This window comes from Ochotona curzoniae, unplaced genomic scaffold (assembly GCF_017591425.1).
Source record: "Ochotona curzoniae isolate NIBS_2020 unplaced genomic scaffold, NIBS_Ocur_1.0 scaffold_3890, whole genome shotgun sequence".
NCBI lineage: Eukaryota > Metazoa > Chordata > Mammalia > Lagomorpha > Ochotonidae > Ochotona > Ochotona curzoniae.
In genome coordinates, this window is record NW_024467115.1 from 36,268,507 (window position 1) to 36,295,402 (window position 26,896).

At 48.4% G+C, this 26,896-nt stretch overlaps 1 protein-coding gene across 1 annotated transcript; it reads right to left on the reverse strand.

Annotated features, from left to right (window-relative positions):
- Positions 1-3,416: 3,416 nt before the first annotated feature.
- Positions 3,417-26,184, reverse strand: RSPH3 (radial spoke head 3). The gene is made up of 8 exons (XM_040965411.1): positions 25,934-26,184; positions 22,191-22,278; positions 15,557-15,698; positions 12,410-12,555; positions 9,970-10,173; positions 7,393-7,555; positions 4,775-4,861; positions 3,417-3,936 (listed from the first exon to the last, which is right to left on the reverse strand). The coding sequence occupies exons 1-8, from the start codon at positions 26,047-26,049 to the stop codon at positions 3,647-3,649; spliced, it is 1,236 nt and encodes a 411-aa protein (XP_040821345.1). The 5' UTR covers positions 26,050-26,184; the 3' UTR covers positions 3,417-3,646.
- Between the last annotated feature and the right edge of the window lie 712 nt (positions 26,185-26,896).

Sequence of the window (26,896 nt, forward strand, 5' to 3'; positions counted from 1 at the left end):
AGTTTGCTGAGCCAGAAATAAGTTCACTCCCAGCTCAGTGCATGTGCAGTGTTGTCCCATAGCCCTTGCTTCCTTGAACAAAATGGTACCTGATATGGCTCTAGGGGGCAGACTGGGTTGTAAAATCTACCCTGTTCCCACACTGCCCGTCTAGGATCTGCTGCTCCTGGTCAAATCAAACAGACCAGCAGGATGAGCAGCCTTTGGGTTCACCTCTTGACCTTCCAAAGTCCCTTCCCACGTGGTTGCTGGTGGAGTTCCAGCCGCTGATGGGGTTCAGATCACTGTTTGCTGAATGCTGCTGGGGTGTCAGTCACTACAACACCACACCGTTGTGTCTGCTGCTTTCCGGTGTCTGTCAGTCTCCAGGTACCCCTCTGCTGTTGTTCTGTCCTCCCCTATTTCCTGGAATGTGCCCTCTCTACTTCACACTGGCTAATGTTTCTCAGTCTGTTTAAACATGTCCTTACCCTATTCTGCCAGTTAAAATGACAGGACCAATTTACCATGCATTCATATTAGCCCTAAATGTAAATGGCTTAAATTTGTCAATCAAACATCATAGATTAGTAGACTGGATTAAAAAACAAAACACATCTATTTGTTGCCTACAGAAGGCATATCTCACCAACAGAGAGTACTGGTAACTGTATCTCATGGATTTTGATTTTTTTTTTGTTAGTTTCATCTCTTTAAAACACTTTCTTCTGAATAAATTATTCAATGATTCAGATCATGCAGTAGGATCATTTTCAAGGTTTTTGATTTTCTTTTTCATTTCTTCAGTGGCACATTAATCATTCAGTAGCATGTTATTTAACTTCATGGTATTGTAAATTTCTATTTTTCTTGTTGTTGATTTTGTGTTGTGGCTTTTCATTTTAGGGGATGTATAGTAACTGTGTAATGGAGACTGTCATATCCAGATGTGAGGATGCAATGCAGTATGCATCTCTACTTGCAGACAAAGATGGACTCTCAATGAAACTGTTTACTATATTTTGACAAAAGGATGCTGGACTCTCTGCCGTTGTCCATGCCTGCAATGATGGACATATGACTGTGTATGAAGAACTGTATGTTAGTAATGATATAGAACTCAGTGATGGGGAGGAACTTAGGGAGAGGATAAAGGAAATCCCAGGGCCTATGGAACTGTATCATAAAATGGAAATAATAAAAAGAAGTAAAATTAAGAAGAAAAGTCATTAGGTATATGCAGTTGGTGGTATGTTGGCTTTCCTTTAGGTTTCACTGACCTCTAGTGGTAAACACAGTGTATTTTAAAATGTCAGAAGACATCACCAAAACATGCCTATGTCATGAATGTAGTGGTAAGAAATTTTTACTTACTTCAAACTCTATTTTCGTTTTTAAAAAGATTCATTTATTTGAAAGACAGAGAGAAAGAGAGAGAGCAAGAGCTAGAGAGAGAGAGACCTCCCACCCACTGCTTTACTCCCTACTTGAATTGGCTAGAATTGGGAAAACCCGAAGCCAGGAGCTTCTTTCAGGTCTTCCACCAGGGTTCAGGGGCCGTGGCACTTGGGCCATCTTCTGCTGCTTTCCCAGGTGCATTGGCAGGGAGCTGGGTCGGACGTGGAGCAGCCGGGACAGCTCCTGGAGCCCCTGCGGGATGGTGGCGCTGTACTCTTTTTCTGTCATGGCCAGAGTCTCTGTCTGCCCCTGAACGCTACCTTCAATCAGGGAAATCTTCATAAACTTTAAGAAAAAAAGTTTCAATTTGCTATTATTTCCTCCAGGAAGTATGTGACTACCTATCTCTACGTTTATTCTCAGAGACAATACCCTAGCTTCCCAATGATTTTTTTTTCTTTTTAGGATCAACTAGGGTGATAATTAAGTTAAACAAGTTTCAGTGTGTGATCTAATGTTTCCCCGTGTATTTTTTAATACATGGGGAATTAATTAATTTATAGAATACAAAGATTGGTCTGGACTGGATTATTGTAAACAGGGATTACAATTGTAGAAGAAAAGTGATCTCAACTTCATTTTATGCTTTCTGAAAATTGGTTGTCAATACTTTAAAGATCTGTAAGAACGACCACCTTGATGCTTTTCTGGGGGGAGGGGAGAAGGGCTCTTTCTGCAAAGCTAATATAAATGTTAAGATACACAGGTGTAACTGTGATACTTTATTTCTTTAGATGCTTATTTATTTGAAAGACACAGTGACAGAGAGCTGTGCCATCCACTGCTTCACTACCCACACAGCTGCAACACCTCGGAGCCAAAACACCTCTTGGATTTGCCAGGTGGCCACGCTGTTTCCCCGACATGCTGGCAGGGAGCTGGATCGGGAAAGCACGGCAGCCAGCATGGCCTGAGCTGGCGCCCCAAGAGGTAACGTAGCCCACTGTGTCCAATGCCAAAATGTGAATTTTCCTTGTATGTCACAAGGATGCTAGAACAGTACATTCCATCAGAAGTAGGAGAGCTGCAGTGCAGCCTTAGCCCTGTTGCTTGTGAGCGGTCACTCAAATCCCAAGCGTCAGCTTCTTCCACCCCTAACTTGGGTCACTCCTTGCTGGCTACTGACACCTGGCACAGGGTGTATGCTGCTGTGTCTGTCTGCAGCCTCCACACAGCAGGCACGCCGTTCAGGCTTGCTGGCGACTGAGCTAACAACCAGAAAATGGAAAACCTCAGAAGGTTGCATGTGGTTTAAACGATGCAATTACACAATAATGGGGAAATGTGCAATTGTTTTGAGATTTATAAAATGTGGATATACTGTTGATACTTAAATGAGTTAATAATTGTAAGTTATTTTAAAGACTTGAAGACTTCAGTAATGGCTAAAGATTAACAAGATTTTGGAAATAAAACAATCTGTGATTTTTTTTAACATAGTAGCTAATAAAAAACAAATGTGAATTACCTGTATTATTACAGTCATATCTAAAAAGACAAAGATTTCAGGTGAAAAATGACATAGGTGAGTAAATTGAAATTTGTATAAAGAAAAGTCAACCTATATGTTTCTAGATGTTCAACCCTACAGGGACAGACCCTAACAGGCCTCCCAGCATGCACGGCATCGCTGACCTTGGCTGCCCTCTGGAGGAGCGAGGTCACATAAGGGTGATTAGGGACCCGGCTTTATAACGCCTGTCACATTTCTCAGAGTGAGCTGTGGGGGAAAAACCGATGAGGACATAAGAGCAGTCCAGAGAAGTCCCTAAATGTACCGGAATGCTGAAGCGGGAAGGGAACCTGACTTACACCAAAAAGGGCGCAGCACCTGTCCCCGCGGGCCCCCGGAGCACGGCCCTTAGATAACTCCTGGCGCGAGCCAGCAGCTCTGAGGAGGCAGAGCTCAGGGGCTGCCAGTGCTGACCCTTCAGTTAGACACGACCCTAACAGGGAAAGGACGAGCACGGGGCCAGAAGGAATAAGAAAAACATGTATTTGCTGGTCGTACACAGCGGTAACAGGGAGCTAGCAATCCATCAGAATTCCAGAAGTGCCTCTGAATATTTCATTAAATAACTGTACAAGAGTCCTTTTTGTTCGCGTCCTCGCGGGAGCGCCGCCCAGAGGAGTGGAGCTGCCGGAGGAAGAAGCCCGGGGCCTGGGCCAGGGAGCCGGCTTGCCTGGGGTTGACCTGGCCACTGCGGGTCTAGGGCTCCGCAGGTCCCTGCAGCTCTTCCTTCCCCGAGGACTTCCTCATCTGGGTTTCTTCACTCGGCGCCGGTTGCTCTCCATCCTCCATAAACCTCCTTTCTTGGGATGGCTCTTTCTCGGGAAACAGTCCCTGGGTCTCAGACGCACCGGCCTCCTGCAGGTCAAAATCCACCCGTGGCTCTCTCGCTCTAGGGTCGCGCGGCTCGGCCTCAGGTTTCTGGGTGGAATGCCTCATCTCCTGCTCGTACATCTGCAGCCGCTTCTCCACCACCTCGCGGATCAACACTGAAACGGCATGCGTGCAAGGTCACTACCACCTCCAGACAACTCTAAGCTAGTCACCAGGCCGTCCCCTCCCCACGTCTGGCCTCGCACAGAAGCCAGCACCCGTGCCTAGGGTGCCACCTACTGCAGCCGCAGCAGGTCCAATCTCTGCAGAATAGAAAGCAACGACAGGATCTCAGGGCTGACAGAAAACCCAAAGATGGTATTGGGGCCAAAAATTGTGTCTTTGTCATTAAACTGATATACTTGAAATTTAACAAACAAAAACTTTTATTAAAAATTATTTATTTTTTTGGCAAGGCAGATTTACAGAGAGAAGGAGAGACAGAAAAAGATCTTCCATCTGCTGGTTCACTCCCCAAATGACCGCAATGGTCAGAGCTGAACCAATTTGAAGCAAGGAGTTTCCTCTGGGTCTCCCATGTGGGTGTAGGTTCTCAAGGCTTTGAGCCATCCTCTGCTGCCTTTCCGGCCATAAACGGAACTGGGGGGTTGGGGAGTAATGGAGTAGCCGGAAAATGAACAGGCTTTTATACGGGAATCCTGGCACTTGCAAGGGGAGGATTAGCCAATTGAGCCATTGTGCCAGGCCTTAAGTAACGACTGCCAAACTATTTTTTTGATTTCTTTCTTCCACTGAAAATTAATTTTCTGAAAGGGAGAGAGGGTGAGCCAACACAGACACAGAGTGATGGCTCACCCCCCACTGGCCTGCAAGGGCCTGGAGCTCCCGGTCTGCGGACTGTGAGTGGAGCTGGGACCTGAACCGGGGCATCCCATGTGGGGTGCGGTATTCAGGAGCTGTCTGACCCCTGCCCTGAGCGAGGCAAGCACTTACTGTCCAACACTGTCCTTCCCACCATGCTGTATTCCATCGTCCTCTCAACTTCATTCATTATCCATGGGATAAACCCGATCTCAATATCTGTAATAAAGACACTGTATTAAGTGGTGTTGATGGATCATTACAGGCAGAACCCCCTAAGGTGTGGATCCACCAACACTGTTTAATTTTGGGTTCGTGCAGAAGAACTTCTGCCGTATTCCCTTCCTGTGTTCTGGCCAGTTTCCTCCCTATGCAATAGAAGGAATGTTTTAAACATGGTGATGTCTTCCTTAAAGACAAAGTATGCGGGCTGACTTCCCAGATCCATCTGAGCTGGACCAGGGAGGAGGGAAGGCGTGGGTCTGGGAGAAGCTCCAACCCAAAGGCAGTGCGAACCTGGGCCTGAGCATGGCCAGTGAGAAGGGCATGCCCAGCTGAAGCCCAGGGCCTGCAGGAGGCGGGCTGCCTTCCAGGATACCGCTTCCCTTTCCATTCTGACAAGAGCTAACCGATGACCTGTGACTGATCAGAATGTTCAGCTCAACAGATACATAATGCTTGCCTGACAGTTGCAAAAATCGGCCTTGAGGAAACTGGGTGAAACTGCAGGGTGAGTGGGACCCCTCAGTCAGCGTGACAAAACTAGGTTTACAGGCTGAAAGTAGCTGCCAGGCCTGCGAGAGGGCCTCGGGGCCCGCCAGAGGCTAACGTGCTGTGGGGTTCCCACCTTCCCCCGGTTCTGACTCCCTCCCAAAGCCTTCCTCCTAACTTCAAAATCGGGAGGGACACTTTCCAGGTCCCCCGAAGTGGCTAGCCTCCTGAATACGCCTCGTCCCCTTGCATCCACTCATCTCTGATGAAGTGGCGCTGGGCAGCCCCGGCCTGACTCGGATACAGTCAGACGCAGGTCAAGGATATCGAAGAGGGCAGCCACCTAGAGGTGCATTAGGACCCAGCGTTTCTACTAGAAATGTTCAAATCGAAATGGAAGTTCATTGTATAAGCATGTCAAATGTAGTCCACTACAATACACATTTAAGCTTTAAAACTTTTTTGGGGGGAAGCATCTATTCTTTCTTTTTCCTTTTTTTTGGTAAAAATTGATTTTTTAATTGAAAGGCAGAATTACAGGGAAAAGGAGATATAGGGAGAGGAGGGAGAGAGAGAATTTTATCTACTGGTTCATTCCCCTGATGGCCAATGGTCAGAGCTGAGCTGATCTGAAGCCAGGAGCCAGGAGCTTCTTCTGGGTCTCCATGTGAGGGCAGGGACTCCAGGACTTGGGCCATCATCTGCTGCTTTCCTAGGCCAATAGAAGGAGCCGGATTGGAAGTGGAAAAGCCAGGACTTGAACCAGTGTCCACACGGGATGTCAGCACCACAGGCAGAGACTTAGCCTGCTGTACCTGTGCTGGCTCCTGTTATTTTTCAGTAGGATGGCACTCAAGAGTGTGAGAGGCTATTCCATTTGCCACCACCATGTAGGCACATGGAATTCATTCACAAGCTTTTAAATGATCTACAGCTGACTTTTCAGCAACATGTGGTGAGAAAGAAAGGCTACTGGTCTCCCTGTCTAGCAGTAAGGGGCCGGCGACAAGCCCAGGAGACCCCACGTTGCAAGAGCCAGAGCTGAGAGCTGAGCTGACACATGAACACTTCACTACTGGAGTCTTCGAGAACACGGCACCTGAATCCTCTGAGCTGCAGGTTTTATTTCTGAAAAATGGGAATTCTATCAGATCTTCCCCCACAGGGTATATGAAATGATATTCCATATGGAAGACAATGAGAAATATGGTAAAATACAAAACTAGAGCATCTGACACCTATGTATTGAATTGATTTTGGAGCTAGTGGAACTTCATATTATTAACATATGCCCCCAAGTGCCCTCAGCCAGTGGGCACTCTGTGAAGGCATGGTGCGTCCCAGTGATCCCCAACTTGAGCAAGGAGGTGGCAGGAAGAAGCTGGTACCTCTGCCCTTTCATGGGGCCACAGCAGCCTGGGGGTGCGCCTGGAGGAGATGTTAACAGGCGGTTAAGAAGCTGGATGCCACATACAGGCCAAGGCTGAGGTTCCTTGTATTGGTCAAGTGTCCAGCACTTACCACGGTGCCTGGGATGGCATCAGACTCAAGGAAAAGACCACGGGCTCAGGAGCTGCCCCCACGGTGGTCCAGACTGGGTGGAAACCAGCTGGGAGCTGAGAACCCCCACAGCTGGCACATCTGTACTGTTCACGGCTCACACAGTTCTCATGTGCTTTGTGACGGAACCCCTCAGCAGTCCCCGTTTCCCACAGGAGGAAACTGAGGGTCACAAGGCCGGTGAATGAGGATGCGGGGACCCCAAACTCAAGGTTCTGATGGTGAGCCCATATTTTTTTCTACTATTCATTGCGGCTTTTCTGTGAAGAAATGCTAACATTCTAAAATGGAGGTGGTTTTTTTTTTTTTTTTTAATCACATATTTCTTACTAGCAACTGTACTTACTTAAAACAAGTATAATGGATTCTGAGTTTGCATCAGAGCTAGATTCTCATTCAAAAACAAAAGTGGGCATGGGGCAAGTTTAAACAATTCAGATCCTATTTTACCAGGCAGTCTGACCCCACTGTCCGCTCACCTCTCTCGACGGGATCGTAGAAGTAGCCGCCGTCCCTGAGGCTGCTGAAGACTGAGGGCAGCAGGTCGGCCAGGTAGCGCTGCGCGAACGCCCGCGCCGAGATCTTCTGCGCAGTCTCGTTGTGCTTGTGCACCGTTTCCCATTGCTGCTGCTTGCGGCGCTCCTGCCAAGGCAAGCGGCCCCAGGACGATCACTCACGTGTTACCGTCCCAGGAGCTCAATCTAATGGAGTAAATAAACGGGCTTCGCCAAGGTGTCCATTCAAGGCTCTTGATTTTCAACAAGGCTCTTAATGCATCCCAACAACCAGAAGAAAGTCAGTTTGGAAGGCTCCCGGAGAGGAGGTGAGTGTGTGGTATAGCAATTCAGAGCCCGCCTGGGAGGCCCACATCCGTATGGGAGTGCGGGTGCTGGTTCCACTTTCTGACCCAGGTGCTTGCTGATGCACGCTGAGGGAGGCGCCCAGCCATGGTTCAAGTCCTTGGGTCCTTGCCATCCCCATGCGAGCCCTGGACTGAGATCCGAACCCAGCCTGTCCAGTCCTGGCTACTGTAGGCATTTAGGCAGGGAAAAAGAATGAGAAATCTCTCTCTCTCTTAATATTTATTTATTTGTTTAAAATGTGGGGAGATGGGGGAGAAAGGAAGAGAGAAGACACGCAACACTACTGGTGTCTACCCTCCGTGCACTGCCACACCGCCCAGACGCCTGCACCAGCCAGGGGTGGGCCAGGCGGAAGCCAGGAATTCCATCCTGCGCTCTCCTGTGGATGGCAGAATCTCAAGGAACTGAGCCATACTCCTCTGCTTCCAGGTGCATTATCAGGGCAGTGGATAGGGAGAGCGCACCCAGGACTGGCCCACAGCTGGCACTCCAGAATGGGATGGGGCATGCCAGGCAACCGCGTAACCCGCTGTGCCACAGTGCTCACCCTCTTTCTCTGCCTTTCAAAGAAAGTGGAAACAGGTATCTTCGAAAAGATACAAAAGATGGAGCTTAAAGTCAAATCCATCACCTATGCCATTTTCCAGTAAAGTAACTGTCGGACAAACATGCTCGGGTGTACGGGTGCTTATCAAAAAGATGATGCCGGTCATGCGTGTTCTCCATCAGTATTACTGCAAGAACACAGGCTGTTCTGGTGAGAACAGTACAACCGCTCAGACCTTCAGCTCAAGAACTCAGGCCAATGGCTTCACTCATCTGTAAGGAGTCCCTGGATTCCTAGGCTGACGTGCTTCCGAAGATGAGAAGGCTTTGAGTTCTTGGTTGTTTGAGATCACGTGGTCCCTGCGATGCTGCTGGACACTGCTGTCCTCCGTGCAGACCTCGGTGTCCTCGGGGCAGACCGAGGGACCTGCACATTACATCTCCCGATCCAATCACACCTTCCTTCACTCTCGGTAAACCTAGAAGATCTGTGTTCACGTTTCTCATACATGTATTCCTAACAGTAAATAGTTTCAATTTTTATTTATTTATTTAAAAAAGATTTATTTTTATAGGAAAGACAGATTTACACAAGAGAGAAAGATCTCCCATTCACTGGTTCATTCCTCAAGTGGCTACAATGGCCAGAGCTGTGCCAATCTGAAGCCAGGAACCAGGAGGGTCTTCTGGGTCTCCCACATGGGTACAGGGTCCCAAGGCTTTGGGCTGTCCTTGGCCGCTTTCCCAGGCCACAAGCAGGAGGCTGAATGGGAAGTGGAGCAGTTGGGACACAAACTGGTGCCCATATGGAATCCTGGAGCATGGAAGGTGAGGACTTAGCCACTAGGCTACTGTGTTGGGCCTCCAATAAATAGTTTTTAAAATAAAGATTTCACTCATTTCAACAAAACTTCTATTTTGTATTTGTTAACAGTCTTCACTTGCAACATCCTCATGGTAGGCACTACGCTCAGGCTGGGGGGAAACCTTGCCAGGAGTTGATTAGGTACGAGGTAGAATTTCCCAACAGGTGCACCAGCCTTCCTGGAGTGGGCCTCTGGCAGGTGTCCTGACGCTGCCCGTGGTGCCCAATAAAGAGCGACCATTACTGCCAGAACTGGAAAGTCTCTTAAGGATCCTTGAACTCTGCATTTCCTAGCTGCAAGCTGCTGGCATTTTAATAAAAAACCCTGACATTATAAACCTTTTACTAAGGTTCCAAAAACATCTGATCTGAAAGATGCCCTGGAGGGACGCAGGTGTTCTGCAGTGTCCCGGGGGGTGTAAGGAAAGGGCCCGGCCATCATGCAGACACACAGTGTCGTGCAGACCCTCTCCCATGCCTCTGTGACCCCCGCGCATTTTCTCCTTCCCATGTCTCTGCTGCGAACACTTCCTGCTCTGAGACCCCGATGCTGCAGAGCGCTTTGCATCAGGACACTTGCAATAGGGACTTGCACTTCCTTTGGGATCTTTGGGAATCCACAGTTATCTGGGATAACTGGGCAAACGATGCAACTGAGTCCATGAAACAGATGAGGCCCGAGTGGCCAAGAGTACAGGTATTTCCCAAAGCTCTTTGGTTCTAGGACATCCTGTATGTAATTTTGAGCACAGTGTGTCCAACAGCACACCAGGCCTCTGTACCTTTTCCTCGCGGTGTCGTCTCTCCTGCTCTTCCAGCCGCTGCACTTCAGCCAGCTCAACGTTCCGAATCTCCTCGTACGCGCACTGCCCAGCCCGCAGGTTGGCGAGCTCCTCCTCTGCCATCACTTCTAGAAGCGCCTGCTCGATTGTTTTGCCCACCAACACTTCCAACATTGGCTTAACTTCAAGATCAAAGTCAAAGAGCTTCAACACACAAAACGAAGGAAACTTAAAACTTTAAAGTCACTGACCAATAAATACACAGTAAAAATATAAAGAGAAACAATAAGAGAACTTCATTTGCTAGTGTCTTCTGTTTTTCAGACACTGTGCTGGCGCTTTATTTCAGGTTTCTAATTCTCAAAGTGACACCAAATAGCATCTTATTTATATGTAAAAACACATTAGGTCAACCTTGGGGGAAAAGTCATTGCATCAATCAAAATGAACTCTGATCACAGTAATTAAGATTAAATTCTGAAACCCAATGGAAATATCCTATCTTACTTTCTGTGTTTTCAGTATTACTTCTAAAATAAATGCTTTTAACACCTTATTTTTTAAAGTTAACTAGCTTCATTTTATTTGGGTAAGAGGCAGAGAGAGAGAGACAGAGAGAGAGAGAGCAGGAGAGGGAGAGAGAGTAAAGGGGGAGAGAGATAGAGGCAAACCCAGTTCCCACCTACTTGCTCTCTCTTGGAACACAACAGCCCCTGACTGGACCAAGGCTCAGGAGCAGGGAACTCGATCTGGTCCTCCCACATGAGTGGCAGCAGCCCAAGCACGTGAGCCATCACCTGCTCCCTACACAGCGCAAGCATTAGCAGGAAGCCAGAGTCTGAAGTGGAGGACTCAAATCCGGCACTCTGCTGCAAGATGCAGGCATTCCAGCTGCGAGGCCAGACGTCTGCCCTTTGTTCTACTTTAATGTGAGGATCTAAGGAACAGAATCTGAATACATTAGTGACTCATGTCTAGGACTCTGAGGCAAGTGTACCCTCCGTATAGTTTCTGAAGAGTCCCAATTTCATCGACGGTTCTCTCAAGTGCCTTCAAGTCCTAAGTCTCACTTCAGGTCACTATGCATGTAATCACTGTCTTCTTTTCAATGTGGAGCTTTACGCTTTATCCATCCACATTGACATGAAAATGTCATTTTCAAAACATTTATAAAAGAAGACAGCAGAAGACCCCCCTCCAAACACACAAAGTTAGAATAGATAGGCAGAGAACAAAAAGGAAAGCCTGATCAGCATAAACTCATACACACATCACTAGGGAGGACATGAAGATTAAGTACTCCACATCAAGGTATTGAGAATTTCTCTGAACACCCCTCCTAAACTGTCTCGCACCTCAATTGTTGAAATGTCATCGAAATAGTCACAGAATGTGGTTAAGAACTTGCATTTAATCCTAATATATTGCTTACTCGATACTATGTCAATTAGTTCCACAAAATTGTATATTGTTGCTGATGTTATATTGGGGTTTGTAATTGACCGGGATTTTACTTTGTTGGCTCTAACACTGGACCAGAGAGGGTCTCCCCAAGAAGCTGTTGAACTTATCTAGAAGATGAGATGCTGGACTCTATGCTAGGTATATGCTCACAGGAGAGGAATTTCAACTGAACTTGAACTGTGGATACGCAACAAGGTGGAGGAATCCACCAAGGGGCGGGAGGGAGGAGAGGAGGGAATTCCAGTACTTAAAAAGCTGTATCACATAAGGCAACGTAATGAAAAAAAATTGAGATTACAATGTTAAAAAAAAAAAAGAAGTCAGAAGAGCTCCATAAAGGTTATATAATGAGGCTGGCATGGTGGCACAGTAAGCAATCTTCTGCCAGTGATGGTAGCACCCCATATGAGCACCAGTTTGTGTCCTGGCTGCTTCACTTCCCATCTAGCTCCTTGCTAATGGCCCAGAAGGGCAGTGGAGGATGGTCCAAGTCCTTGGGCCCCTGAGTCTCCAGGAGGGAGACTCAGAAGAAGCTCCTGGCTCTTAGCTTTGGACCAGTCCAGCTCCGGTCATGGAAGGTGAGCCAGTGGATGAATGATTCTCTCTCTCTTTCTCAGTAATCCTTTTAATTAAAATAAATGAATATTTTAAAAAAAATGTAATCCACAAATAATTAATAGTAAATTTTTTTTCCTTATTTGGAGCAAATCTACCTTACATATTCAAGCAAGCATGAAACAAAACAAATGTGTAAGTATTCCAAAAACATTTCTAGTTGTTTTATTTCTGATAAGCAAAAAGGAACCAAAAAAAAAATCAGAACATGGCACTAAAAACATTTCTGGCTATTATAGGATAAAACCTTTACCAATAACAGCTGGAAAGAAGTCCATAAAAGTAGACCTGACCTAAACCTACACTTAGCTTTTCCTCATCTGTCAAGGGGATGGAGGGAAGCCCAAGGTTTGCACTGTACCTCTCCTTCTAGTATCTGGGTGGCCACGTCTTTGCCAGTTTTGGCAGGAATAAAGAGTGGTGTTGGTGGTCTGTCCAGAAAGGCATCGGTCTGGCATTCCATATCCACTTCTATTATGCGGTCAGCGATTTCTTCAAGGTACAGTTCTAAGAAGAATATCATACACACCGAGTTTAAAATTCCAATCTACGTAAAGTATATGAAGCTGTATTCGAAATTTCAGCTCCTTCAAAACAGAATTTAAATGGATCAGAGAAATAAGCTTTAGCAAATTGCTCATATGTGTGGTTCATTCTACTTGTGAATCTAAGCTTTTTTTTTAATTGAAAGGCAGAGAGATGGGGACAGAGAGAGATCTTCCACCTGCTGGTTTACTTTCCAGATGCCCACAAGAGCCGGGCTGGGTCAGACTGAAGCTGGGAGCTAAAAATTCAGTCCAGGACTCCCACATGGGTGGAGGGACCCAAGTACTTGAGCCGTCGCCTGCTGCCTCCCAGGTGCACATCAGCAGGAAGCTGGAACAGGAAGCAGATTTGGATGGGATAGGACACAGATTTACCATGGATGTCTTGACTGTTGCACCAAATACCCACTTGAAAGTCTTTTATGTTCCTGAGAACAGAGTTTGTTAGGTTATCACTTCTATTAAATGCCTAGAAAACAGTGAGCTTCATATTTGAAAGCAGAGGTAGAGAACAAACATGATGGTTGGTAGAGTGGCACAGTGTGATACAGTGGGATAAGCTGTAGCTCGTAACATGAGTATCCCATATCAGAATACTGGTTTGAGTCCTGGCTGCTTTGCTTTCCATCCAGCTCCCAGCAAATGTGCCTGGGATGACAGGTCAGGACGGCCCAAGTCCTTTGGCCTCTGCCACCCATGCAGGAGACCCAGAAGGAGTTCCTGACTCTTGGCTTCCGCCTGGACCAGCCTAGGCTATTCTGGCAATATAGCAGAGTGAATCAGCAGATGCAACTGTGTTTCTTTCTGTATCTGTCTCTCCTTGTAAGTCTGCATTTCAAATACATATACACATCTTCAAAAAAGTGAGACCATAGATGAATATGATGCAAAGTGCAGGAGGAATGAAAAACTTGTAATACATGTGGGATACTTTAGAAAGTTCATGGAAAACTGGGACTAAAAGATAAATTTATCTTGATGGAAAAATTTGAAATCCAGGTATTTTTGTAATATATATTGTCCATGTACTTACTGAAACCCTCTCACATGCACTGATTTCAAATATTGGCACCAAACTAAACTTGTATTTTAGGTCTATTTCCATCAAAGTTTTGAAGCATCCTTGTGTACAACATGGAAAGATAGTGACTATTTAAAGATTAGAAAATTCCTGACTATGTTAAGAACTCACACACCATTAGTTTATATTCTCTCTATCCTGTAAATTACAAGCAGCTGTATGTGTGAAGACAAGTTTCACATTAGGAATAATTCATGCACGCCAAGAACAATGTGCTATGATGCAGGGAACACAAGTGCTGGAGTGGACACTGCTCGCAGGACCCGGCCTGCTGACATCAGCTCTGCCCTCACTGCCCTCGCCCACTAAGGGGTCATAGTGACCCATCGCAGGAATCTCTAACCGCAGGGGAGATGCCTGGGCTGCTGCTGTGTCACTGAATATCCTCAACGTGCTTTGCTTTGCATGTGGTTGGGCCCCCAGTGATCCCAGTGTTGGGGGCATGGGCCTTTTAGGAGATGAGGCCTGATCGGAGGCCCTCAGGCTCCCGGAGTGTGCCTTCAGAAGGACCTGAAGAACCCCAACTTCCCTCTGACCTTCTGTTCCCAGATGTGACCACTGCCTCCCTTACATTGTCTACCACTGTGATACCATCACAATGGTGAGGTCCTCATCAGAAATGAGTTGATGCTGGGGCCTGCCCTGAAGTCTTCAGAACTGTGGGGAAGCAAACCTCAAGCCCTCATAAAGTCAGCCTGCTTCACGTACTTCATTATAACAGGCAGGTGTTAGGAGCCACAGACCTATGGGCCTTAGACTTGGCGTACCTGACAGCTTGTTGCATTGCAAAGCCTGCCCTGGGCAAGCAGGATATGAGGCCAGAACATCCTGTGTTGCGCAAGCGGAATAGAACCTCTACCCTTGTTCCTGTTCAAATAATTAGTTCCTCCCCTGTTTCAATATAGATGATTAGTTCCTTCTCTGCTTCAGTGAAGATAATTAGTTCCAGGAAACCCCTCCCCGAGAGAAGGTATATATATGAGGAGTAAAAAGAGCACGAGGCACTCTTTTCCACCAAGTACGTGTGTGTGTCGGTGTGTTTCTTGGGCCAGCAGCCGGGGGCTAGCAGCCCGGGGCTAGCAGCCCGGCATTCCCAGCCCATCCTCAGGATTTGAGCGTCGTGTCCTGCAGGTCGGGACACAGGTGAGCAACACACTGAAACTTGACCTTCACTGAACCACGTTGCACAGGGAAACACATGCAACAGTTGTCTTCCTCCTGCCTTGCCCACACACCCTCCTGGCAGAGAACAAGGTAAAGCTTCCGTGGCTAATGCTAGTCCAAGGAAGACCCAGGCATTTTCTGGTTACCAAGTGTCCTCCAACAACACAGCCTGACCCTCTAGGGCCAGGTAAGCCCCTAGCACTGGTGACAGTGAGACCAGCAGGAAGATGCTGACACCTGCAGCCAGCAGTGACTGCGTGGCTCAGGGAATGGCCACATGGAAGAAGAGGACAGGCAGCTGTTTCAGATGAATGGGCTTGCATGGCTCACAGAAAAAAATTCTCAACCAGAACTACACTGCTTTCTCCTGTGATGGAAGAGCAGCAACTCCCAGTGGAGTGGGAGAACTCCAGTTTGAAATAAAGTATGTGAAAGGTCCAAGAGAGGTTTACGTCTAAGATGCTTTTCTAAGCCCCATTGTGCACTTCCAGGAACACCCAATACAGTCATAATCTACGAGGGACTTCAAAAACATTCAATGAATAATATGAATTAATGAAAAGAGCTATATGTGAATTTCCAACTCTTGCGCCAAAATAAACACCTTTTAATTCCACTGTCTGTGAATTTGTGGAAGTGCTACTGTGTGCAATTCCCTCCTAAGCGCTGGAGAGACGCCAACAGACAGCAAGCCCGACTCGGGTCCCAGGTCTTGTACCTGTCTGCACGTCCGCGTGCTTTCGGCCTCGGATGGGTTCCGGCGTTTGCGGCCTGAGCTGCTCCTGTGCTCGTTTGCGGGCAAGGATTTTCCTCTTGACCTCTTGCTGTCTCTGCAGCTCCATAGCATCCAGCTGCCCAGGCTAGAGGGACGGAAAAGGCTTTCAAAATTTAGAAGAGGTTTGCCAGGAAGTTGCAAACATGGAGGAGTTCTGTGTACCCTTCATCCAGCTCCCTTAAAGCGGACATTTTGTCTAATTGCAGTATCATAGCAAAATTAGGAAATTAACATTGGTAGAGTACTGTTAACAGGTGTGTACGCATTCTTACATGCACTGTATTCCTGTATACACACTGCCATCAGTGTACCCCTCTCTACACATCACGTAACCAGCAGCATCACTGACGCCAGCTGGACTTGGTTCCGTCACAAAGGAGCTCCTTCCCGTGTTCCCTTCTGTTTTCTGCCAAGCCGCACTTCCATCCCTGTCCCCTGGAAACCTGAGAACGTTTCCCATTGCTTTAGTTTGTCTTTTTGATTATCACATGTAGGAGAAATAATTCAACATGTACTCTTTCAAGACTAGCATTGTTAGCAAGCACAATACTTTTGAGAATCATTAAGGTTGTTCCACGTACCAATACTTCACTCTTCTGAGTAGCAGTCAACTGTATGGATGTACTAGGGTTGATTTTCCATCATTTACTGATTATTACACATTTTGGATAGATTTCTAGTTTTCAGCTATTATAAATGAAGTTGCCATGAATAGTCACACACAGGTTTATATGTAAATGTTTTTCTGGGATGAGTGAGTGCAACTGTGTGGATGAATGGTACGTGCACATTTAGCTTCCTAAGTAACATGAGCCTTTTTTTTAGAATGGATGCATCATTTTACATTCCCACCAACAATACACAATAAGTCCAATTGCTCCACATCTTTGAAATGATCACATTTATATTTCTTTTTCAACACAGAGAGGAGAGACTCCACCTGCTGGTTCATTCTCTAACTTCCTGCAGTGGTTTGCCAGTGGAGCCTGGAAGAACTGTCTAGGTGTCTCATATATGTGGGCAGGGACTCAGCTACTTGGGCCATCACCTGCTGCCTCCCAAAGCACACATCAACAGAAACGCTGGCGTCGGGAACAGAACTGGAACTTGAACCCAGACACTCAAATATCAGATGTGGTGTCCTTACCAGCATGTTAAAATTTAGGTCCAATGTCCACCTGTAGTTTTGCATTTAAAACCTTCATTTGAATTTTCTTATATATGGTATGAAGTTACAGATGTTTCTTTTGCCTATGAATACCTAATTGCCATTGCATTATTTATTGAAAGATTATCATTAGTGGATTTCTTCCGCTCCTTTGCTAGATATAGAAGATGGGCACTTCTGATGATATATTTATGCATATGGTTCTGTGCCTATTCTCTTTTCTGTGCATATATTTTATTCCATTGGCCTGTGTATCTCATTTTTTTTCAAGATTTATTTATATTTGTTGGAAAGGCAGATTTACAGAGAGAAGCAGAAACAAAGAGAAAGATCTTTCATCTGCTGGATCACTCCCCAAGTGGCCACAGTAGCCAGAGCTGGGCCATTCCCGATCTAGCAGCCAGGAGCTTCTTCCAGGTCTCCTGTGCAGGTACAGAGTCCCAAGGTTTTGGGCTGTCCTCTGCTATTTTCCCAGGCCACAAGCAGGGAGCTGAATGGAAAGTGGAGCTTATGGGACATGAACCAGTGCCCATATGGGATCCTGGAGCATGGAAAGCAAGGATTTAGACACTAGGTTACCATGCTGAGCTCATTTCTGCTCTACCAACAATACCATTTTTTATAACTAGGGCTGTATAACTAATCTTAACATTGCCAGAGTGATTCTTGCCACCTCTCTTATGTTTTCCAAGACTGCTATTACTATTTTAATTCCTTTGCCTATTCATATTTGGAAAATACACAGACTCAATAAAGGTCTTAGATTACTGGTCTGTGTTCTGTCCCAGTGGTCCCTGGTCTGGAAGTACGTGCATGTCATCTGTCAGTACTGAGAAACCCCTTCAACTTTTCCATGACGATTCTCTCACTGAAGGCTCACGCTGCCCTCTGGACGTAGCTCTTCCCAGAGCTCCAAGTGCCTGAGAGTGTGGCTTCCGGTTAGTGTAGCATCTATCAGCAGCAGTAGTTCTAGTGTGACCCTGCCCACTTCCAGCAGTTCTTAGCTGCTTGGCATTTCTTGTAAGAGGGTTGCTTAAACGGAGTAAGCTTGGCTCTCCTGCTCCTTCTGCTTCCTGGCACAAGCAGCAATGCCTCCTCCCCACCGATCCACCATCTGCCGTTCACTGTGAAATGCTCACTAGAGCTCAGCAGATACAGGCACCATGCTCTTGAACCTGCCAAACTGTGAACTAAATAACTTGTTTCTCATAAGCAGCCTGCTAGGCATTTTGTTAACAATGATAAAAAGCAGACTGATACATTCGGTCTGCAATCTGGCCCTTGAGGGTCAGGTGCAAGCAGCGGCTAAGGCAACCACGCAGGTGTGCCCCCTGCCAAGGCTCTTCTCTTGGGGCTTCTGGTGAACCCTGGGCATGGCAGCCACCAGCCCAGCTAACAAAGTCCAGGGTTTCATTCACAATAGTGGCTTCCTGAACATTTTTTAGAATCCCGCTTTTTTATGTACAAACTTTTGACTCTTTCGTGACTGCTTTGGGTATTACAACACGTATAACAGCACATCAGTCTGGAGTTGGCACAGCAGGCAAAGCCATGGTCTGCGACCAGAATCCCATGCGGGTGCTGCTTCCAGTCCCGGCTGGCACTTCCCATTCAGCTCCCTGCTATTGACCAGAGAAAACGTGGCAGAAATGGCCCCATGTGGGAGCCCTGGATGAAGCTCCTGGCTTCCACCTGTCCAGTACTAGCTACTGTGATCATCCTGGGGGGTTAGTGAACCAGCAGAAGAAAGACCAACCTCTCTTTGTCTCTCCCTCTGTGACTTTCAATACCGATAAACTTTTTACTCATATACTCACAATCAACATATAGAAGCAACATTTTGCCACTTTAAGTGTGGTATAGAAACTACCTGAATTTAGACTCCTTTATCATTCTCCTCTTTTTACTTAAATTCCCAGGCTCATCCCTCAGATGGCACTGTATCAAACTCAAGAATCTACTGGTGGACATTACTTTCTTTTTTATTTTTTCTTTTCTTTTTTTTAAGATTTATTTTTAATTTTTATTGGAAAGGCGGACATACAGAGAGGAGAGACAGAGAGGAAGATCTTCCGTCCGATGATTCACTCCCCAAGTGAGCGCAATGGCCGATGCTGTGCCAATCCGAAGCCAGGAGCCTCTTCCGGGTCTCCCACACAGGTGCAGGGTCCCAAAGCTTTGGGCCGTCCTCGACTGCTTTCCCGGGCCACAGGTAGGGAGCTGGATGGGAAGCGGGGCTGCCGGGATTAGAACCGGAGCCCATATGGGATCCCGGGCGTGCGAGGCGAGGACCTTAACCACTGCGCCACCGCGCCGGGCCCTTTTATTTTTTCTTTTCTTTTTTTTTTTTAAGATTTATTTTTTATTTTTATTGGAAAGGCGGATATACAGAGAGGAGGACATTACTTTCTATACCTTTGTAGTCAGATGCTGGGTCTGCTTTTTTTTTTTTCTTTAACATTTATTTATCTGAAAGAGAGAGAGAGAGAGAGAGAGCTTATCTGCTGCCTCACTCCCCCAAAGGCTACACTGGCCAGAGCTGAGTCACAGCAAAGTCAGCAGCTTCATCAGGTCTCCCACAGGGCTGCAGGGGCAAAAGCCTGGTGAGTGGGCCTTAAACTACACACCGGAGTACAATTAAGCCCAAGCTGTTTCTGGACACCTGATTGTGTGCCTACCCATTGCCCTGGAATCTGGCCCAGACACGTAGCATGCCTTCTGGTAAAGGGCTTGATAAGAATTCTACAAACTAATGGAAGTGATGGGAGTATGAGCAGAAATTGCTATGGCAAAAAACTTATAGCTACTGTGACCCTAAAGGTTAGTCCGCCCTTGCAACTCTTTAGAGAATAGAAAATGTAGCTGTTTTAACTGTTTTTATAATTTTTTAACTAGAGGAATTACAGGGTGGCTTTATTAATATCAGAGAGAATTGCTTTTGATTATTGTTTGACTTTATGGGGTTTTAGAACCTGCATTGTAAGGCTGAAACTTTTTGTCTTGGATCTATGCTTTTTCCCTTTTGATGTATTTCTCCCGTTAAGTGATAGAGGAATGGAGGAAATAGAAATGTAGTGGGAATATATTACTAATTAGCAGGTGACCACCTGTGCCTTGGCCTCGGAGTCCTGGCTGTTGCCTAATGGCTACTATTGAAGAATGAAGAATGGTTTGCTTTGAAGAAACTAATTCTAGTAACCGACAGAATTATCTTTAACAGCACCTGGTTGACCATGAAGTAAAAATTAAGTAACTGAACATCTGTGCATGCTGGCTTAGTTCTGAAGTTAAAGATAGCAAAATCAAACGTCTGCGCGGAGGCTTGTGCTGTGTCTGAGTAAATAAACAGGACAGCTTCTTCTTGAGCTGCAGCAAAAGGGCACCAAGTGACAGTGTCCGTGTCTTTCCTTATTGCCGACTCCACGCACCCTTCTCGAGCTCTGAACATGGCTGGAGCTGGACTCCGGCATAGTGAAGCTTGGATATTCTGGGTATTGAGACTTCAGATCCTATTTAGTCTTATTAAGAGAAAGTCACCCTTTTTATGTTAACAGGCAAGTGTGGGTGAGGTTGGAAGTTCAACTCCCTGCTGGGACTCTTGAAAAGCAGTCAGCTTGTAGCATCTGACTGGTGCCAGGTGGGTGATACCTAGTGCTCCGGATAGGAAGACATTGCAACCCTCACATGCTTTGTCCCTCACTGTTGACACCAGATAGGATTCACAAGTGGACTCAGTTGGCTCTGCTGATGCTACAGAGAAGGGCAGGACAGATCTGTGTTGCCTCTTCTTGCTCACTGCTGATGGGGGATAGTGTAAGTTCACCTTCATGTAGACACCACCTCATGGCAGAGTGGACAGCCAGCCTGCCCTGCTTTGTCGCTGCCACACGGCGCCGGACGTCCAGCTCGCCATCTGGCCTCCTGGGAGCGCGGGGAAGGGCAGGGCAGCTCTCTCAGTGTCTGCTGACGGTAAGGGTTGCTTGGCTGTGCAGTGCCCCTCATGGGCCTTTACTCAGGGAGCAGACTTGAACTGGGCTGTGTCTGTTGCTGGTTCCACATTAGAAACTTGAGTAAGAAACGTGGGATGCAAACAGAAAACCCAGGGGAGTCATGGCAAGCGGAGAAGAGGGAAGAATCGGTGGTTTATCCTGTGTGTGGAACTCCAAGCTTCGGTGTAGACCTTTAAGGACTGGTCAACCAAGTGAAGCCCTGGTATGCTGGTGTTCACCGCTGATCCACATGGTGGCTTCCTGTGTTTGAGCTGCTGTTTCCAGGCTGGGCCTGTGTGCACTGTTCCACGGCTGTCAGCTTTCTGTGTCTCCCACACAACCTTGCCCAGGGGCACTAATGTAGGGGCTCTGGGGTGAGCTGGAAGTGCACATATCCCATGTTCCCTCGGGGACTCCATGGACATGTGGGCCTGGGAGCTGCTGCTTCCGGGTGGACACAGGGGCCTGGGGACTGCTTCTTCCGGGTGGACACGGGGGCCTGGGGGCTGCTGCTTCCAGGTGGACACGGGGGCCTGGGGGCTGCTGCTTCCAGGTGGACACGGGGGCCTGGGGGCTGCTGCTTCCAGGTGGACACGGGGGCCTGGGGGCTGCTGTTCCGGGTGGACACGGGGGCCTGGGGACTGCTGTTCCGGGTGGACACGGGGGCCTGGGGGCTGCTGCTTCCAGGTGGACACGGGGGCCTGGGGGCTGCTGTTCCGGGTGGACATGGGGGCCTGGGGCTGCTGCTTCAGTCTCTTGTTCTACACTATCATGTTGGGCTAAGCATTTCTCTATCATGTGCTGTTTATAGATTCACTCACTTCAATTCTGTGCCAAGAAATCAACATCCCTGATATCATACCATGTCTTACTCTTCCCTGTATCCCACTGCATACCCAGCACAAGACCTCCAACTCAACAAATATTTAATGAGGAAGTTAAAGAGAAGCACAGTTGAGAGTTGTTGATTAAAGATGTCAGAGCAGCTGGAACTGCTCTGTAATGGTTTAAGTACGGAAACTGAGAAGCAAAGTTCAGAAACTGCACAGCTATTTGTTAAGAGTTCCACTGAATTTCATATGACCAAAAAACAAACAAACAAACAAACAAACAAACAAAGCCAATGCGTGGGGTTTGGCATTTCACTGTTAAGCTGCAGTAAGATGTGCATATAGCTTACCAGAAGTGGCAGTAAGCATGTCCACATGCTCTGAAAGCACCACTACCACCCACCCCACCACCCTCTACCCTGCAGAACTGGAACTCCAGCACACGATGCCTCTGGCAACCACTTCTGGGCTTGGAGGGCATCAAATTTCATTTTTATGGTTTCTTATGATAACAGACTTAGAAAGCCTGCCAGTGCGTCCCAGGGACCCCGTGCCACCGCATGCGGGCCCACGCTGGCCCGGGTACTCACCAGTGCTGCCGTCTGTAGCGCGTATGTGTTGCCACGGACCACCCTCCTGTCATACATGATGTTACCGTAGGGCAGGGGCTCCTCGTCTCTGTAAAACAGCAGGTGTCAGCAAGGCCTTCACACACTGCTTGTAGCGGTGCACCAGGATTTAGACTGAGATGAAGACAGTTAGAAAACACATTTGTGTTTTAGTGGGGCCCATAGACTGTGGACACACGGTTGCCACAGAGGTCATGTTTCCTGGACACTGCCCCTGCACATGTGGGATGGTTGATCACTCACGGTGAGGGGCAGGAGAGGGAAGGAGGGAACGCAAAGGACCCTGTCCAGGGCACCCTGCTGGTAAGTGGCAGGGGGCAGTAAGGCCTGAAGCCTGGGCACCTGCTCAACAAACGGGAAAAACGGTCCCTCACAAAAACAATGTCCGGAAAGCACTAAAACAGTGTGATTCAAGGACAAATTTAGGGAGTTCTTTAAACCCTAAGACAGGCCTCAAATGACCAGCAGGCAAAAACACCAATCCCAGCTGCCATTTTCGTTCACAGTCCTCTAAGTGCTATTCGACTTAGGGCCTTAACGCCGAACAACAGCCCCCACCTAGCAAGCTGTTCTTTCGGGACTGAGTCTGTGTGGGGTCTGGGTTCTTAGCTGCTGCAGGGGCGGCTCCTGCCATCCTCACACAGCTCCCTGCCTGTCTGGCTTGCTGGCCACTCCTCGTTCCTCCAGGCTTACCGCCAATTTACGCTCTGAGAATCCTGGTGGTCAGAAGCCTGCAACGGGCCTTCCTGTGCTAAGATGCAGGTGTCAACGGGGCTTGGTGCGTGGAGGCTCTGGGCATCCCCCGCTTCCCCACCTGCTCCAGCTCCTGGCCTGCCCCAGTTCCTTGGCTTATGGCCCAATTTCACTACTCTGCTACTTATTTTTCGTTTTTTTTACACATCCATTTATTTTATTTGGAAGTCAGAGCTATAGAGATGGAGAGATCTTCCATCTGCTGGCTCATATCCCCCTGGAAATGGCCTCTGCTGCTTTCCCAGACAAGAAACATCTGGGACATGAACCGATGTCAGTATGGGATGCTGGCACCACTGGAGCACTAGCCTGCAGTGCCACCGTGCCAGCCCCACTCAGACCTCTTTTTCTCCCACGTCTTCTCTAACTAGCCCTCTCTGCCTTTTTCTTCTTGTGAGGACCTGCTGGGATTCTGGGGCTTTCCAGAATAACCCAAGGTAATCTCTCCAATGTGACACTTCAATCAGAAGATCCCTCGTGTCACATCACCGGATGCATGCCCAGGTTCTGGGGGTCACACACGGCCACCCGGGGAGCCATTGCTGTGCCTGCTGTGATGCTTTTCTACATCATTGGTCAAGCTCAGTGCTAAGGTAGTGTTTTTTTCCCTTCATTTCTTTGCACTAAAGTTATTACCTTATTAGAAGGATTATATATCCTATAAGAAAGATTCATAAAATGAGGGTGTCATTAAGTTTTTTTTGTCATATGACTGGGTAAATTTAACAGTTTAAGGTTATTTAGTTACCAACAAGGATGTAAAAACATGTGTTATGGTATCTTACTTGTAAATGACAAGTATTCACTTTTTAAAACCTTTTTTTAAAACAAATTATTTATTTTTATTTGAAAGGCAGATTTACACAGAGAGGGGAAAAATAGAGATCTTCCATCCATTGGTTCACTCCCCAGATGACCACAATGGTCAGAGCTGGGCTGGACTGAAGCCAGGAGCCTGGAGCATATGGGTGTAGGCCCAAGGACTAAGGCCATCTGTCAGTTATCCCAGACACATTAGCAGAGAGCTGAACTGGAAGTAGAACAGTGGGACTTGAATCCATGCACATAGGTACACTGGTACTCCAGGCAGAGGCTTAATCTACTATGCCATGACATCTGCCCCTTTATAATCCTTAAAATTGACGACGACTCTATGGAAGATGGGAGTCTTTGTCTTATAACTAGGTTAAACATAAATTTCTAGGTGCCTGTGAATCAAAAATATTTCCACTTCTGTATTTGTATAACTGAGTTTTCACATCTAACTGCTCAGCTCTAAAACTATCCAACTAAATCTCATCTCTTTTAGTCCACAAATACACAACCACGGAAGAACCTTTCTGACCTTCAGCATATATCATCTGGAAAACTGATGAATTTTAGCATAAAGTAAGGCATATCTTATAGGACAGAGAAACATTTAAACCAAAGTACACTCTGGATACTGTCAGGTCAGATGGAGAACCAGGAATGAGCAAGTGGGGAGGGGCCCTAAGCCCCTCTGCTGGGACCCTGCTCTCTCCCCGAACCCCGAGCACTGCTGTCCACTGCGTAATGTGTGTGGGAGCTGAGGCCAGTGTCCCATCAGGCTTCACACCTGGGCCTGCTGCCCTGCACCTCTGTCTGCCTTGCTCACGTGTTACAGGTCCAGGCTGCCATGCTGGGTGGACTGCCTCTGTGCCTCTGGGTGTGTTCAGACTCCAGGCCATCTAGGTAAGTCTAGCTTGCAAGGCCAAAGGTATACAACTCTCGGATGTCAATCACAGGTGCCAATCATGGGTGGTCACCAGCCCTTACACTTTCTGGATAAAAGCCCCAAACTGGGGACAGGAGCACGGTGCAGGGGTGTTATGAGCACTCTGCAATGCTAGTATTGCACACGAGCACTGGTTCAAGTCCTGGCTGCTCCATTTCTGATCCAGCTCCCTACAGATGGCTTGGGAAAGCAGCAGCAGATGGCCCAAGTCCTCAGGCCTGGCCACCTTCAGGAGACACCTGCCTGGCATTTCCCGGCTCCTGGCCTGATCTGGCCCCTTCCCAGACGCTGTGACCATCCTGGGAGTGAACTCAGCAAAGCGAGGAGCTCCTCTCTCTGGCAGGATGGCTGCGATGGTTTCTCTCCACTACCCTGTTCCTCTCTTGGGATTTCCTTGGTTTTACCATCGCTCCAGTGTCCTGTGCTGTTTCCACGGGCCATTCCTCCCGTGGGATGTGTTTCAATGCCCTCTCGGTTAGGGTCAGTGGCATTGCTCAACAGGCTGATCTTCCACCTGCAGACACCAGCATCCCCTGTAGGGGGCAACGGATCTAGTCCTGGCTGTTCCGCTTCCCATCCCGTGCCCTGCCTGTGGCCTGGGAAAGCAGTGGAGGGCGGCCCAAAGCCTTGGGAGCCTGTGTGCCTGCACGTGGGAGACCTGGAGGGAGCTGCTGGTTTGGGGTCAGCTCAGCTCTGGCTGTTGTGGCCATTTGGGGACTGAACTAGCGGATGGAAGACCTAAAACAAGCAAGAAAGCAATATACCATTGTGCTTCACGAGCCTCAAGTTTGTCCCTCTGAGCTAGTTACATTACTCTGAGGTGTGTACCACCTGGAACGGTCACCTAGTCACTCAATGATCAAGTACGCCTTAAGAACTCCCCGGGATTCATTTGCAGCATTGTATTCACAAGGCTATCAGTCACAATAACGATCTTTAAACAAATATATCCTTGGAATTGCGAACTGACTGCCTCCCGAATTACTCCCGCACATTCATCAGTTAATCCACACCCCTCTTGGCTGTATTCATCAACTTCCCAAATCGCTCCTGAGCCCCACTGGTTTGTATTTCTAATCGGTTGAACCCCAGTCAAGACGGGCGGACTACCCAGGACCTCGCTCCAGGAGGGACCTCGCTCCAGCAGGGGCCGCGGAGCCGAGACCACGCCGGGGGCCCGGGCTGGGTCACTCACGGCTGCATCAGTTTGTCCCGGTAACGGCGGCGCTGGCAGGGCAGTGCCCGGGGCCGGCTGGTGTAGGTGTAGGTGCCCATGGCCCGAGAGCTGCGGTCCGTCAGCGCGGAGGTCATATCCCGGGCCGGCCTGCCTCGCCGTCGGAGGGGGCCGTGGGAGCCAGAGAGGCCCAAGGGGTGCCGAGCGCAGGGATTCGGCGACGCGCGGACAGGTGGCCACGAGCGGACGCGACCCAAGGTGGCAGCGACCCTCGCCGAACCCCGCACTCCCTGCCGGAAGCCTGAAGCGCCCGCGCCGGTTGCCTAGCAACTTGGGGTGCCGGAGGAGGGGGGCGGGTGCTTCCGCTCCCGGACCCCGCCCCCAGGCGGTGGCACCGCCCCCGCTGCGCCTGCGTGCTGGGCGCCTCCTACCTAGGATGGCTGGCATGATGGCGCCGCGGGCCTCGGGCCTCGGGCCTCGGTGGGGCGTGTGTCGACCGCTTCCTCGCCGGCCCGCGTGCTCTGGCTGCGGGAACGAGGGGCCGTCTGTGACTGCGTGTCCTCCCGCCGCGCTCGCTCGCAGGCCGCCCCGTGGCGAGTAGCCGCCGCGCCCGCGTCCCCGCCCTGCGTCTCTACCTCAGGGAATTGGGGGAACGGAGAAGGCAGGCGAGGGTTTTAGTCATGGAAAGATGGGCCTAGTTGCTCCTTAGTCTTCTCTCTCAGCCTCGGGCTCTGTAGCGTGGGGGTCGCCCTTGGTTTTCGGTTGCAGTCCTGTCATGCCTCCCAGGAGGGTGTGTGGCACAGAAGTGATGCGTCGCAGGTGACCCGCCATTTGCGTTCGAGGTTACCTGGTCCCTGCAGTCACGACGCTGTCTCCATTTCCGTTCGCAGTTACCTCATCCCCCCTCTATTTGCATTTGCGGCTGCCCCATCCCCCTGTGCTAGTCCTGTGACGCCAGGCAACCTGCGGTTTTGTGTGCCGTTT

Bases quoted from the DNA above. Each gene is read 5' to 3' on its own strand.
- RSPH3 (XM_040965411.1), bottom strand. From the start codon at position 26,049: ATGACCTCCGCGCTGACGGACCGCAGCTCTCGGGCCATGGGCACCTAC. The intron at 22,279-25,933 runs GTGAGTGACCCA...GCTGTTTTACAG, and splicing joins CGGGACAAACTGATGCAGCC to AGACGAGGAGCCCCTGCCCT. The intron at 3,937-4,774 runs GTAAGTGCTTGC...ATGCCGTTTCAG, and splicing joins GGGAAGGACAGTGTTGGACA to TGTTGATCCGCGAGGTGGTG.